This window comes from Spinacia oleracea, chromosome 1 (assembly GCF_020520425.1).
Source record: "Spinacia oleracea cultivar Varoflay chromosome 1, BTI_SOV_V1, whole genome shotgun sequence".
Lineage (NCBI taxonomy): Eukaryota > Viridiplantae > Streptophyta > Magnoliopsida > Caryophyllales > Amaranthaceae > Spinacia > Spinacia oleracea.
This window is the reverse complement of record NC_079487.1, coordinates 130,819,072-130,833,922: the sequence shown is the minus strand read 5'-3', so window position 1 is coordinate 130,833,922 and position 14,851 is coordinate 130,819,072. Positions and strand designations below refer to the sequence as shown.

The following is a 14,851-nucleotide window of genomic DNA, read 5'->3' as shown; positions in this document are numbered from 1 at the left end:
TTCCACATGTGATTTGGTAGATAGAACGATATTTTTTGGGGATTATAGGGCCGCCGCAACACGGAGGCGGAGGTCGAAGGTAAAGGGCAGAGAATTTTGATTAAGAGAGGAGGCGGAGATCGATGGTTGAGGTTGATACTAAAGGTAGGCAAATCGATATAAAACACCAAAGTTTGATGTTATTGTGTTGAATTTTTAGTAGGAAAAAGAGTGGGGGGATGAAGGGGGAGGTTTCCTGGTGAGAGAAAGAGGAGCTTGTGAGAGAAATAGGGATAAAGAGGCGGAGAGGATGGGATTTATTAGGGTTTTAAAACGAGAGCAGTAAGTTACATATTCTTGGAAAAACAACTTTTTTTACCGACTGTTATTGTGGTCGGTAAATGATTTTTTACCGACTGCCTTATGTGCGGTCAGTAAATAGTTTTTTTAGCGACTGATCAAGCAGTCGGTAAATAATTTTTTAACGACTACCTAGTCTACGGTCGGTAAATTACTTTTCACCGACTGCTTGGGCGGTTGGTAAAATGTTAAATTTATTTTGGAACTAGTCGGATTTTTACCGACTGCTATTTAGTCGGGACACATGGGGGAGAAGTCGTTAATTTAGCGACTGCTATAGAGGCGGTCAGTAAATGTAAAAATTAACGACTGCTTCTAAACCGGTCGGTAAATTAACGACCGCTTCCAAAGTGGTCGGTAAATATTGTTTTACCAACTACTTTTCTGGCGGTCGGTAAATTTAGTCGGTAATCAAGCGCTTTCTTGTAGTGGTGTGTCATGCTGCAGTGGAAAGCAATGCTATGAATAGTAGTGCAATGGCTGCACAGGCTTACAGAAGTGTTGGATCAACACAAGGGAAGAAAGATTGGAAAGATCTGAAGAAAGATAAAATGAACAGGCAGTGTACACATTGCAAAGGAAAGGGTCATACTGTTGACCAGTGTTTCAAGATCATTGGATATCCTGATTGTTACAATACAATCAAAGCTTCCAAGGGAAACAGTTCACAAGGTGGCAGAATTGCTGCAAATGTTCATACTAACATTGACTTTGCAGACTGTCCTCTGGATGATACTGGAGCTGAAAATACAACAGTCAACAATGAAATGCTGAATGCTATTTGTCAAGAGGTCATGAAGGCCATGAAAGGCAAGCAGTCACAGAACAACACCAACAATGGAATGGCTTGTTCCTATGCAAACTATGCAGGTATAATATCTCATTCCCTCAACTGTTCTGTGAATGAAATGCTTGATGATTGCTTGTGGATTGTGGATTCTGGTGCATGTGATCACATGACTTATAATGAACATATGTTAACCAACATAAGAACACTTAAAAATCCTATTAAGGTTGGATTACCTGATGGATCTCAGTTAACTGTTGAAATCATGGGTGATGTTGTTTTGAGTGATGATCTGGTTCTGCACAATGTTCTGCTGGTTAAAGGTTTCAAACACAACTTGTTATCTGTTGGTAGATTGATAGAACACACTGGCATTAAAGTTGAATTCACCACTGTTGGGTATACTTTCCAGGACCCATCTAAATCTGTCTTGATTGGCACTGGAAAGAGGACAAATGGACTTTACTATTTTGTTGCAAATTCTGGAAATAAGCAGTCAAGTATTGGCATACAACAAGGAGAGGCTACCCAACATACAAGTTGTAATACTGTGGGAAACCTAGTTGATGTGAACCATTTGGTTTTACCAAATAAAACTAGTACTAGTATCTCTGTAAATAAGGAACAGCATAGAGTTGATCTTGATTTACTGCATGCTAGGCTAGGACATGCTTCTTTGTCCAAGATGAAATATGTTAATGCTGATTTTTGCAAAGGAATAACTGAATACAATTGTGGTGTATGTTTTAGTTCAAAACAACACAAGTTTCCTTTTGGTGTGAGTGAAAACAGATCACTTGCATGTTTTGACTTAATACACATGGATCTATGGGGTCCTTATAAAGTCAAAAGTTTGGATGGGGCATCCTATTTTCTTACTATCCTTGATGATCACAGTAGAACTACATGGACATTCCTGTTGCATAACAAAATGCAAACTGAAAAAGTCATATCTGAATTCTTATCCATGGTTGAAACTCAATTTAACACCAAGGTTAAGAAAATCAGATCTGATAATGGGACTGAAATAGTCAAAGAGTCATGTAGATCCTTGTTTGCTGCTAAGGGTATCCTACATGAGAAAAGTGTGCCATACACACCTCAGCAAAATGGCAGAGTTGAGAGAAAACATAGGAGTCTTCTTGAAATAGCTAGGGCTTTGAGATTTCATGCCAATCTTCCTAAGAAATTCTGGGGAGAATGTATTCTGACAGCAACTTCTTTGATTAACAAGATTCCTTGCAAAGTGTTTAATTGGAAAACTCCTTTTGAGATCATGTTCCAAGTTCCACCAGTTTATGACAAGCTCAGAGTGTTTGGCTCTCTTTGTTTTGCTCACAATGGTCACATTCACATAGATAAATTTGATTCTAGAACTAGAAGATGTCTTTTCATTGGATATCCTTGTGGGTATAAAGCTTTTAAGCTCTATGATTTGGACACTCATACCACATTTGTCTCAAGGGATGTTATTTTCTTTGAAAATATATTCCCATACAAACTGTCTTCTCAGTCCAAGTTATCTCCCACTCCTCAATTGGTTCATTTTGGATCTGCTGATGATTCTGGAACTGCTAGAGCACAAGACAACAATGATTTGTTTACTGAGTCTGATACTTCTATTTCTCTTGATTCTTTTCAAAATGTCAATACTGAAAATGACATTTTATCTCCACACAATTCCCCAAACACACCTATTGAATCTCTTTCTTCTCACAATTCTCTTTCTACTTCTGATTCTACTATTTCCCCTCTTTCTGAACATGTTCCTATTCTAAACCCAAACACAGATTCTATACCTGTTTTAAGGAAATCTACCAGATCAATTAAACCTCCATCCACCTTTAAAGACTTTGTGGGTGGCTATGTACCTCACAGAGATAGAACACTTCCACCAAATAGTGCTGACAGTGAATCTCTTTCATTCAATGTCAGCAATACATTTCCCAACATTGATTCTACTTCTACCATGGAACCTGGTGATCTCTGGTTACTTTCTCTAGCATTGAATGACTATGACACTTGGGAGTCCCTTGCCTTTTCTGTGTGTGTTTCTTCTTCTGATCCAAAGCATTACAACCAAGCCAAAAATAATGAAAATTGGGTACTAGCTATGGAAAAGGAAATTCAGGCTCTTGAAAGTAATGACACTTGGGATTTAACTGAGCTACCTGAGAACAAGAAAGCTATTGGTTCTAAATGGATTTTTAGAACAAAGCTCAATCCAGATTACACAAGTGATAAGCATAAGGCAAGACTTGTTGCTATTGGTTATCAACAGATAGAAGGCAAAGATTTCAACCAAACTTTCTCTCCTGTGGCTAAACTTGCTACTGTGAGAATAGTGATTGCCCTTGCAGCCATGAAAAATTGGACACTGTATCAGCTTGATGTCAACAATGCTTTTCTGCATGGTTTTCTTGATGAGGAAGTTTACATGACTCCTCCTGCTGGTTACACTAAGGCAAAACCAGGAGAGGTTTGTAAACTCAAAAGGTCCCTATATGGTTTGAAACAGGCATCAAGACAATGGAATAAAGAGCTTAGCAAATTTCTTAAAACACTGAATTTTCAACAGTCAATACAAGATTACTCTTTGTTCACTAGGAATCTTGATGGTGAGTTTCTGGTGTTATTTGTCTATGTTGATGATATACTCCTCACTGGAACTTCTAAATGTCAAATTGATGAGGTCAAAACTGCTTTGGATCAAGCTTTCACCATTAAAGATCTTGGCCAACTAACTTATTTTCTTGGGATAGAGGTACACAGAAATGACAATGGCATCTTCCATTCTCAAAGGAAGTACATCAATGATATTTTGGTTGATGCTGGCATGGAGGACTGTGATCCTGTTTCTACTCCATTGTCATGTGGATTAAAGCTGTCTACTGATGTTGGTGATCTAATTGCTGAACCTGAGGTATACAGAAGATTGGTAGGAAGACTTTTGTATTCGAGCATCACCAGACCTGATCTGTCTTACTGTGTTCAACACCTCAGTCAATTTGTTCATTCACCAAGAACACCTCATTTGCGTGCTGCACTGCATGTTCTTAAGTATTTGAAAGGCACTTTAGCTGATGGCTTATGGTACTCATCAAGTTCTGATATGCAATTGTCAGCATACAGTGATGGTGATTGGAGCTCCTGTCAATACAGCAGTAGATCTCTCAGTGCATATGCTGTGTTTCTTGGTCCTAACTTAATTTCATGGAAAACAAAAAAACAGAGAAGTGTAAGCAAATCATCTGCTGAGGCTGAATACAGAAGTATGTCAGCAACAGCTAGTGAACTTGTTTGGATACAAGGCTTACTTGAAGATCTTCAGGTCAACATTCCTCTTCCCATCACCTTGTACTGTGACAACACTTCAGCTGAACACTTAGCTAAGAATCCCATGTTCCATGACAAAACCAAACATCTCAAAAGGGATATGCATTATGTTCGTGAACAGGTAGAAGCTGGCTTCATACACACTAGTCATGTATCAAGCTCTCAACAACTTGCAGATTTGCTCACAAAGCCTTTGGCTTCTTCTCAACATCACTCTTTGTCTGCCAAGCTTGGACTTTTATCTAAAGTCCAGCTTGAAGGGGGAGTATAGGAGCTGATTATTTATGGTTATTGATTTATTTTCCTTACACAAAAGTTGTTACAAGTTAGTTAGTCCTAGTCAGCAAGTTGTTAGGCTAAGCTTGTAGTATTGTTGTATTTAAACTGCTGCTTTCTCTTTTCTTCTTTCTCACGAGATTCAGTTAATGGAAAACTGATAATTCTCTCCAAAATATCTTCATGCTTGCGCCTAGTTTCTATAATCATCAACATCAATCTCCTATCACTGAGCAGAGTATGCTTGAAATGTCAATAACACACCCTTTATATTGAAGTTATGTTTGTCCATCTCTAAAATGGATTTACCCCTTACCCCTTAGACCCTCCAAAGATTAAATAAAAAAAAACCAATGATATAATTCATTGAAAATTTTAAAACATTTAACTTTACTCTTGATATTAAACCTATATTCCATAAGGAAACTCCTGCAGTCATTAACATTTTATTGTCCCTCTATAGGATAGTTTAAAAATTAAAATCCCCCTAACAAAACTTATTATATGGATAAATCAGCATAATTGACAAATTAAATTTACCATTGACAAATCAAAGGCAATAAAAATATAAAAAGCAACTTATTTACTCAATGATTTACGTCTAAAAATCAATTATCTTCCTCTTTACGGAGTAATTATTAGTTTATTTGTTTTATATTTATTTTCGCACGCATCTATTATTTTTTTAATATTGTAGCCTCGTCGGTAAAAAAAAAGAGTACTCCCTCCGTTCCTAAATAAATGTCCATTTTGAACATTTACACGGGATTTAATAAAACTGAATTGTGTGTAAGAGGTAGTGATTGAGAATGTTTTTTTTTTTTTTTGGAAATGAAAAAATAGATAATTGTTTATTGATAAAGTACAAATAAAAGTGGATGTGGTGATTGAAAAGTGCAGAATGTATACGAAAATGTAATGATGATTTATGGAAAAGTGGGAAAAGTACGTGGAAAAGTGAGAAAAGTGTATGTTCAAAAATGGAAAGTGGACACTTATGGGACGCTATCTTTGAAAAGTGGACACTTATTTAGAAACGGAGGGAGTATAATAATTGGGGCCCTAATTAGGGTACAAGATAAAATTGATGATAAATAAGAGCAGACTACAGCTACAGCAGTGCAGACATGCATCTTATTTCTCTCAGGTCTACCACAGTGCACTCTGCACAGTATAATAAGAGTTAGCTAGCTAGCCACTATTATTACATCTTCACAACATTTTCCATTCACCCAAAAAAAATTAAAAGAACAAAACTTTCTGCAAAAATCCCACTGATAAAAAAAAGAAGTTTCAGAGTTTTAGCCCCATATATTTTCTCTAAAAAAAAAAAGAACATTCAGGGTTTCAAACCTGTAAATTTCTTTGGAAAAAGATCAAAGATGATGATAGCAGGAAGAAATAGCTGCAAGTCTCCTTCTTCTCCTTTCCCTTTCACAGCAAGTCAATGGCAAGAATTAGAGCAACAACTTCTTACTTTCAAATACATTATGTCAGGAATTCCTGTCCCACCTCAACTCTTCTCTACTGTTTTAAATAACCCTTTTTCTTCCTCTTCTTCTCCCCTCTTCCCTCATCAACAATCACTACCTTGTAAGCTCTCTTTTTTTATCTTCAATATTCTTCTGTTTCAGTAAATTAATCAGTAATTGTGTTGGGTTACGTTGTATATAATTTGAGATGACTAAGTCTGATGTATGAGGAATCTGTCCGTTTGTATGCAAGATAGGTTTAATGTTTTCCTTAATTCTAGATGGATATGTGTGTTTATAAGTGTGATTTATCCATAAAATATGAATTTTAACTTTTGTGGCTAAGAAAAGTAAGTATCACATCATTTGAGAATCATGGTCACCAACCTTAATTGGGCTAAACACATCCTAAATTATGTTGTTGAAGTTATGATTATTGATTTGGGTCAACGCTTTTTGGTGGTAGGGTCAATGCTGGTCAATTGTGAATGTTTATGGAGACAAGGGAGGGTTATGCCTTTGTCCCTAGCCACATAAATCTTATCGTTAATTTAGTGTCATTTCACTACTGTTACAACATGTTTGTGTCCAATATTGGCTCAATTTTTTTTTAAAAAAAGCTACATATACTCTCAGGGTATGATACCCTTGATTGTGATATGCTTAAAATTTTAAATTTTATGTGAGGTTGCTATTTTAGATTTAAATTTTAATCTCATGTGGGATTACTTATGTGAAAACAACCAATAGGAGACCAGAGTATGTAACTATTTGACACCCTGGGGTATATGTAGAAGCTTCCCAAAATTAAAGATTCATACGTATCCAATATAACCTTGTTTAAATTTTTGATACAGATAGATGTAGCACAGTCGTTACATGATAAAATTTTCCTCTCATCTGCTGGTGGATGTAGCTAACACATTTTTAATGGACTTTAAATATCTATGTTCTTTATTTACGTTTTTAATTATATTTCTTGCTTCCGTTATAACAACACGGTTTTTTTTAATGTTAATGGCAGTTGGATGGGGTTGTTTTCAAGTGGGATATGGAAGAAAAATAGATCCAGAGCCAGGAAGGTGTAGAAGAACAGATGGTAAGAAATGGAGATGTTCAAAAGAAGCATGTTCAGATTCAAAGTACTGTGAGAAACACATGCACAGAGGCAAAAACAAATCTAAGAAGCAAATTCAAACAACACTACAATCATCAACAACAACAACAACAAATGAAACCATTCTTTCAGCAACAACAACAACATCATCTCCTACAATGAATCTGATGAAAACTTGTGTTCCAAATTCCTCCTCTGTGATTTCTTGCTCTGATTCTCAATCTAATGATGCCTCCACTAATAATTATCCTTATTACTCTAATAATTACCCCACCACTTTTTACCCTTTTCTTTCACCACAATCCTCCTCTGATTCTACTAGTTTTACTCAGTCGTCAACTCAGAATTTTAATGCTCCTCACTGGCTTTTGGACTCTGACTCATATGATCAACCTAAGAAGGAAATGAGGTTTGACTTTCACTTATGAATTCTTCTACATTTGCTTCTTAGAGGAACTTTTATTCACCGTATAGGTAATTGTTTCACAAAAATAAGTTCAGATAAGTTCTGATAACCATTAACTCAGTAAGTTCAAGAATATACTAAGATGAATAACTTTGTTGTGCTTGTGCATTGTTATGGTTATTGTATGTTGGTAACTTGGTAATTTGTGTTTTTCTTGTATTGCAGGTACTTTTAGATGGAAAAAGTTGAAGAAAGAAGAGAAGAAATTGAAGTGAAAATGTAAAATTTGAGTTAGCAAAGAAGTAATTCCATCACTACTTAGGTTACTAACAAGTAACAAGAGTTCATGACCCATGATTAAAATTAGAGAAATAAGAGAGGGTTAGTGACTAATTACTCCATTTCTAAAATGTAATCTTTTAAGCACATATTACATGTACTGATGTACTAGTACGTGTTTTGATTTTGTGACACCCGTGTATTTCAAATGTTTTTAATCAAAGGCCCTGTGTGAAGTTCATCAGATGCTCTCATGTGCACGTTCACAATATCTCAATAATACAACCGTAAAAGTTTTTGGGTAGTGATATTCTATAACAACTTGGAATCACAATATTCACAATAAAATTAAACAAGTCCATTATTAAAGCAAAATGGTGAAAGATAAGGGTTGAACAAAAGGTCATCTAAGCTATCTTGCTCATTAAACATTATGGACCATTAATCTCGTTTGATTGAATTTTGTCCATTGCATTTCCCTAATCAATATCACAACAAAATCTATAACGGACTATCACCACTTTAGACGAAATAAAATAGGGGTGATGATAAAGGTCGCAAATTGTTACTATATTTAGTTGTCGCAATCTTACGTGTCGGAGTTTAATTGGTACATATAGGCGTCACGTAAGATATGCGTCATCGGAATATTTTACTATCAATGCAATATTTTTACTATGAAAATATGTAAATAATGTAGTCGATATAAAGAAGAAAACAAATTAGAATATTAAGATTTTCTTACCTTATTTTTGTAACATGTATAATAGGTTATATAATTTAAATATTTTAGTTTCTAATTTAAATAATGATACATAAGCATGCTATGTCATCATTTTTATTGATTTATTCGTGCTATAAGTTTAACGAACTCCAACAACTATAGATTTGATAGTTCGGCCCATTGAATTGAACATAGATCTTGTCATATAGTATGAGTGTATGACCCAAAACAATTGGACTTTATCTAGCCCGCTCCAGAAACTTGTCTCTATTTTATTTGAGTGCGTAAAACAACAAGCCAACAAACAAGTAAACAATCCTCCGACATACTCTATGGGCGTGTTCGGCGGTAGCGTTTGAGGTAGCGGGTAGCGTTTTGACCTAGTCAAGACGCTACTTGTAAAATTTGTAAGTGTTTGGTAAAGTAGCGATTTAGGTAGCGGTTAGCGGTTGAGGTAGCGGTTGGGTAGCTTTTGTCAAACGTTAAAATTAGTAGCGTTTAAGGTAGCGGGTAGCGTTTGACAAATTTATAATAAAGTTTTAAATAATATTCTTGCTTTTATTTTTATTTTTATAATATCAACCGCTACCTTTACCGAACACTCATATTAGTTACCGCTACTTCGACAGTTAACCGTTACCCGCTACTATTCACCGCTACTCGCTACTTTAACCGCTACCCGCTACTCAACCGCTACCCGCTACCGCTAATTTTGCCGAACAGAGTTATTAATGTTAAATTCTTTTTTCGAATGGCTCAAAAGTCAAAATGAGAAAACTGCCCAATGGCCATTAGGATTATTAATGTTAAATTCTTTTTTCTAATAATGTTATGTTTATGTTCTAAGGTAGACAACAATCACATTATGGAGTATTACATTATTTACACATGATGGTTCATTATGTTATTTTAGGTTGGAGTGTTCAATTGGCTTCTTATTTGGGCTAGATTAAACCGTATTAGGAAAAAACCAACAAATCAAATCAAGCAAAAAGAACAAAGTCTAGTCTAAATTAGAGTGAAATCCTATAAATTACAAAGTCTAGCTACCAAGAATAAATGCTCTGTAAATAGCCACCAAATGAAAAGTCCCAAATTATGATGGTTCATTTTAATCTATATTCTATACGCTTGTTCGAAGTAACTAACAAATACACTTATTTCTCCATTAAGCTAACTTAGTCAAATGGGTTTGTCGAATAGACCCACTATACCGTATTAATTATTCTTGTATGTTGGATTATACATCCCAAAGTACTAATCCATCGGTGTCTTCCACACCTCGTAAGAATCAACCTCATTCGAGGTGATTGATCATACTTGAATATCTCGAATTAGCTCATGTTAATAATTTAACTAGTATTTTATAATAAAATTTAGAAAATTTAAAATTTTTATATACTTTATCACATAAATCGTGATGATTTTAACACGTTCACCATTCGTGTGGCAGTTATAAAACAAAGAATCTTTATCCTAATCAACAAACAACATTTTCAGTAATATGCATTTGTCAATTATAAAACTTTATTATTGCTCCATCCACCAAACACAATATTGGAAACCCTTTATCTAAAATCAAAATTAGTGAACAAGTTGTCCTTTTGTAGTTTTGTACTCTCTTCACAAAGCTTATGGAGAACACACGAAATATGACAAGCACATTAAACAAAATGGTGGATTGCGTGGAGTGAATAATCCACGTAGGATTTCAGGAATACGGCACTACCTGGGCGTGTGGAAAGCTTGTGCATTTTCATCCTCTACTAGTGGAGGGTTGCGCAATTTCGTGTGGAACTATGAAATGACAAATTTTATTTACTCTTATAATTGAATTTATTTCGGCCAAAAATCAAATTAATAATTAGGTGAAGAACTCCTCCATAATCGCTTCAATCAAACCCCCTTGAACTTAATTTTGGGGAAGCAAGAACGATTTAAACCCACCAATATTTGCTCGTTCTTTGTTCTAATTAATTTCCCGGTAAGTTTTAATTACTTGTTTTTTCAATTTTTGATGGGTATTGAATTGGGTTTGTGTTTTTTCTTTGTTTAAAGGTTGAATTTTTTATATGGGTAATTGTTGAATTTTATTTTCATGGTGGATTTTTATTGTTTAGTTTGTGGTATTGTATGATTTATTAGTAAGTGATTATGATCAGGGTATTGAATTTGATGTCTCCGTGTTCAAGTATTTTGGGTTCGTCAAGTTTTTGTTGTTGTTGATTGGATTGATTAAGTTGTGGTGAATGAACAGTAAAGCTTTTGAAGTTTTTTTCTGATTGAAGTTAGAAGATTATGCTAAATTATACTGTATTTTGATCTTGTTGTATGTTCGATTTTTGGGTAATTACTACTTCAAGCTCTTTGTATATAGAATTAAAGCTTCTGGTTGAATTAAAGCTTTCTTGACTTAACTGGAGCTTTGGGTTTGATTTGGTTTTTTCTCAGGGTAGAAAATTTTCAGCAATCCCTAAAATTAAAGGGCAAGGTTGTTTATTGGTGACTAGTAAAGAATGGGTTCGGATGTTCTTGATGATCCCGTTGTTAATGAGGAGAGCGATGTGCCGGAAGATGTATTGGATGAGTAAGTAATTTGATTGAGCTTATGGTAGTATATGTATCTAGTATGGTACTATGTTTAGTGCAAGAAAAGATTTTGCATTGTTATATGGTGATTAGTTTAATTTTGTTCTTCACATTCATTTCGTGTTTGAGAATAAAGACCCTTTTTTCTTCATTATGTGGACGAAAAAGTGGATCCGGCTTTACTTTGTGTGAGTTTTACAACCATGGTCCATGGATAGGTTCAACATGATGAGGTTACTACTTACTAGTGTTATGTAGTGAATCATTTCATCAAAGATTTGTCTAGTTCGTGCTAGTTTTCATTGCCGATTAATGATCATAACCGAAAGGGAAATCTCGTTCTGTTTATAGACAAACTAGCTCCAAATGCAAATGGATGCATAAATAATGCAATGGTGGTTTCAGGGAGCAGGAAAGGTGGACATGTAACCCGGAAGATACAGCAGATGGTAGAGCATACAATACAATTTCAATGGAGAACTTAACTTAAACACAATGAGGGATGATTGTCACGAAAATGAGGCCTCAATATTCTTTTCAAGTTTGCTTGGATTATGAATTGACCTAAAAAACTTATATGGCTAAGCATTTGGACCCAAATAGAAGACTTGATTATGCTTGTTGAGTTTGCTCGAAATATGAACAAGCTCCTACCTTCTATTTATGTGAATTATATATATGGGTGTTTTTATTTGTGATTAAAGCATGTTTTCATATAAAGATTTTTTATTTGCAGTTCTCACTCTAACAAAAGAAAGCGAGGTAAAGTACCGAAAAAAGTTTTGAAGGCAGAGAGAGAAAGATTAAAGCGTGAACAGCTGAATGAGCTTTTTGAAAAACTGGCTAGTGTTCTTGGTAATTCACTTTCTGACTTTGGTAGACTCGTTAAAATAGACATGAAAGTTGAGTTATACAATTTTATTGGTTGGAAGACAGGGTGCTTATTAGGTCAAAGACTCATTCTTTGAATTCCATGCAGAATTAAATCAAGAGAACAGTGGGAAAGCCTCTGTACTGAACGAGACAATTAAGCTAATGAAAGATCTGGTTTCTCATATAAAAAGCCTGAGAAAGGAGAATGAAACTCTGTTGTCAGAATCTCAATATGTAAGCTCTTAAACTTCTACCATCATGTTTCAAATTTATGCTGTAGGATTCTTGTTTTTTCAAGATCATGAATTAGGCATTCAAAAGCTCTACTATTTATCTTTGATGCTTGAAATCACAGGTTTTGAGATTACATTTGTACATGAGGTGTCAGTTTGCTCTCTTTTCGCTTTTCTTATCCCCCCTTAGGCTCCGTTTGGTTGGTTGGGTGTAAAACATTTTTTGTGTAAAATGATTTTCATAGAAAACTATTTACAACGGAAAACAAAATTCCACAATTAGTTTTCCGTTGTTTGGTTCCATGTAAGAAAATTGATGAAATGAAAGGGAAAGTAAGCAGGTAGTGAGAGGAGTGTACAAGAGAGATAAGGAAAAGGAAGGAAAACAGTTTTCCCTTCATTTCGAAGGGACGATGATTTTCCAGCAATTTTACTCCTAGGGGAAATGGTTTTATACTCCTTTGCAAACCACACAATGTAAAACTGAGAATAGAGGAAAACTCTTTTCCATAAAAACATTTTACGCCCTACCAAACGGAACCTTAATGTTCTTTCTTTCCATAAAACAGTATTTCCTGACGTGGTTCATGTCTGGGTAGATGACAGCAGAGAAGAAAGAGCTGAAAGAAGAGACTACTGCACTTGAAGTACAGATAAGGAAAATGCAAAACGAAATGGAAGAGAGATTAGGCCAATCGAAGCCTGATCTAAATGTGAGTCCCTCTCTTGATTGTTGGCACGCAGAAACGCCTTCACACTTACCACCAATGGCAACAAACACAGATCGATCTTCACAGCAACCACCAATTCTTGGGCCGCTCTATGTCATTCCTATCAATCCTGACTTGCAAGCTTTTCAAAAGGTTGATACAGTTTCTAATCCAACCATAACTGTAAGCAAACCTCATGCTAGATATCCCACACCAGCTGACTCATGGCCATCGCAGCTGCTGTTGTCGAAGCAGGCAGAGGCAACCATAAGACAGTCATCATAGATAGCGACTTAAATTAGCTAGCATGGTAGCATTAGCAGATAGGCAAATTGGTGGACTCAACTTCAATATCCTCACTGATTAGAGTATTTAAGCTACATATATATAGGATGTCACTGTATTTTCTCATCTTTGTAAATGAATTGGAGTTTATTTTTTTTTAGTGTTTATAACAAAATCAATTCTTTATGAATATGCATGCTAAGTTGCTACCAAAATCAATTCTTTACTGTATGCATTGCACTCGGCCAGGCCAACATGGATGCATTAATGTGTTGAGCTGTGGGCTGTAGTTTTGAGTTGGAACTTGGAAGCACAGCATTACCCATAACACAAATTCGGGTACAAGATTGACCCATTATCGAAATGAGCTCTTAATATATATATATATATTTTTTTTGACAAGTAATGAGCTCTTAATATCCCAGGTGTCAAAATGTCGGAGAACAACTTTGATATCCTTGATGATGTTGTGATGTTGTGGAGTTTTCAAGGGGTATTCCAAATTCCTCTAACTAAATTGATGATGAGAAGATCGTCACATTCTATAAGAAGTTTTTTTTTTTAATGTTGAGTTTATTAGCTTTTTGAAAATCTTTATAAAGAGCACTAGTTTCTGTCATAAAAGATTGGGTGTTATAGTATTATCCATATTTTGCTGAAATTTTGGTTGTTGGCTCTCTTTCTCTCTCCTCTTTTCTACACGAGCCCTCCCCGTTAACTCTTTTACGGCCCGTTTTGCCTTTTCTCCTTCTTTTACTCCAAATAAATTCCTTTCACGTTTTTTTAAAAATTTAATAGTCATTTTCCCTTATATTTTGTGTCGTTATTTTTATGACTTTTTATAACGGCCAGTCGACCACTGACATAGTAACATGGTGTTATCCATGAGTATTAAGAGGTTTACTCACACTTGACTACTTGATCATAACTTCGTATATTGTTACAAAGGAATTCCGCCCGTGGTCAACGATTGGCCTTAAACTTGGCATGCTTAATTCTTGGACGAGTCCACGTCACCGAGTTCAAGAAGGCTCTAGTGTAAAGACTTTGAGAATTCAAGAACGGAATGGTCTAGAAATGTTGTGTTATACTTCCTCCGTCTTTTAATACTCGCAACGTTTGTTAGTTTCACGCATGCCGATGCACAACTTTGATCATTTATATCTTAAATTCTCTTTATGCAAAAATTATAAAAAGTTGATATTTTGAAAATATACATTGAGACGAATCTAACAAGATCCTACATGACTATGTTTTATCTTATATAAAAAACATTATGAATAGTCAAAGTAGATTATATGAATAGTGGCAAAAGTCCAAACGTTGCGAGTATTAAAAGACGGAGGAAGTATAACATTTTAGGGTAACTATTTTGTTTGAGTTGTATACTTGTATCTAGAATGAGTACGTCAAAGAATATTCTAG

The 14,851-nt window shown here is 35.2% G+C and overlaps 2 protein-coding genes across 2 annotated transcripts; both read left to right on the top strand.

The window, feature by feature from the left end:
- Positions 1-5,865: 5,865 nt before the first annotated feature.
- Positions 5,866-8,258, top strand: LOC110802996 (growth-regulating factor 5-like). Its single transcript, XM_022008454.2, has 3 exons — positions 5,866-6,331; positions 7,235-7,736; positions 7,959-8,258. Exons 1-3 carry the CDS (start codon positions 6,121-6,123, stop codon positions 7,966-7,968), a joined length of 723 nt encoding a protein of 240 aa, XP_021864146.1. The 5' UTR covers positions 5,866-6,120; the 3' UTR covers positions 7,969-8,258.
- Positions 8,259-10,434: 2,176 nt separating this feature from the next.
- Positions 10,435-13,616, top strand: LOC110803921 (transcription factor bHLH47). The gene is made up of 5 exons (XM_022009469.2): positions 10,435-10,720; positions 11,188-11,323; positions 12,062-12,180; positions 12,305-12,432; positions 13,031-13,616. Exons 2-5 carry the CDS (start codon positions 11,253-11,255, stop codon positions 13,424-13,426), a joined length of 714 nt encoding a protein of 237 aa, XP_021865161.1. The 5' UTR covers positions 10,435-10,720; positions 11,188-11,252; the 3' UTR covers positions 13,427-13,616.
- The last annotated feature ends 1,235 nt before the right edge of the window (positions 13,617-14,851 follow it).

What these genes read in the sequence shown, in the direction of transcription:
- LOC110802996 (XM_022008454.2), top strand. Translation starts at nt 6,121, where the DNA reads ATGATGATAGCAGGAAGAAATAGCTGCAAGTCTCCTTCTTCTCCTTTC. An exon ending in TCATCAACAATCACTACCTT is followed by an intron (nt 6,332 to 7,234) that starts GTAAGCTCTCTT and finishes TGTTAATGGCAG; the next exon opens with TTGGATGGGGTTGTTTTCAA.
- LOC110803921 (XM_022009469.2), top strand. Translation starts at nt 11,253, where the DNA reads ATGGGTTCGGATGTTCTTGATGATCCCGTTGTTAATGAGGAGAGCGAT. An exon ending in AAAACTGGCTAGTGTTCTTG is followed by an intron (nt 12,181 to 12,304) that starts GTAATTCACTTT and finishes AATTCCATGCAG; the next exon opens with AATTAAATCAAGAGAACAGT. An exon ending in TGTTGTCAGAATCTCAATAT is followed by an intron (nt 12,433 to 13,030) that starts GTAAGCTCTTAA and finishes ATGTCTGGGTAG; the next exon opens with ATGACAGCAGAGAAGAAAGA.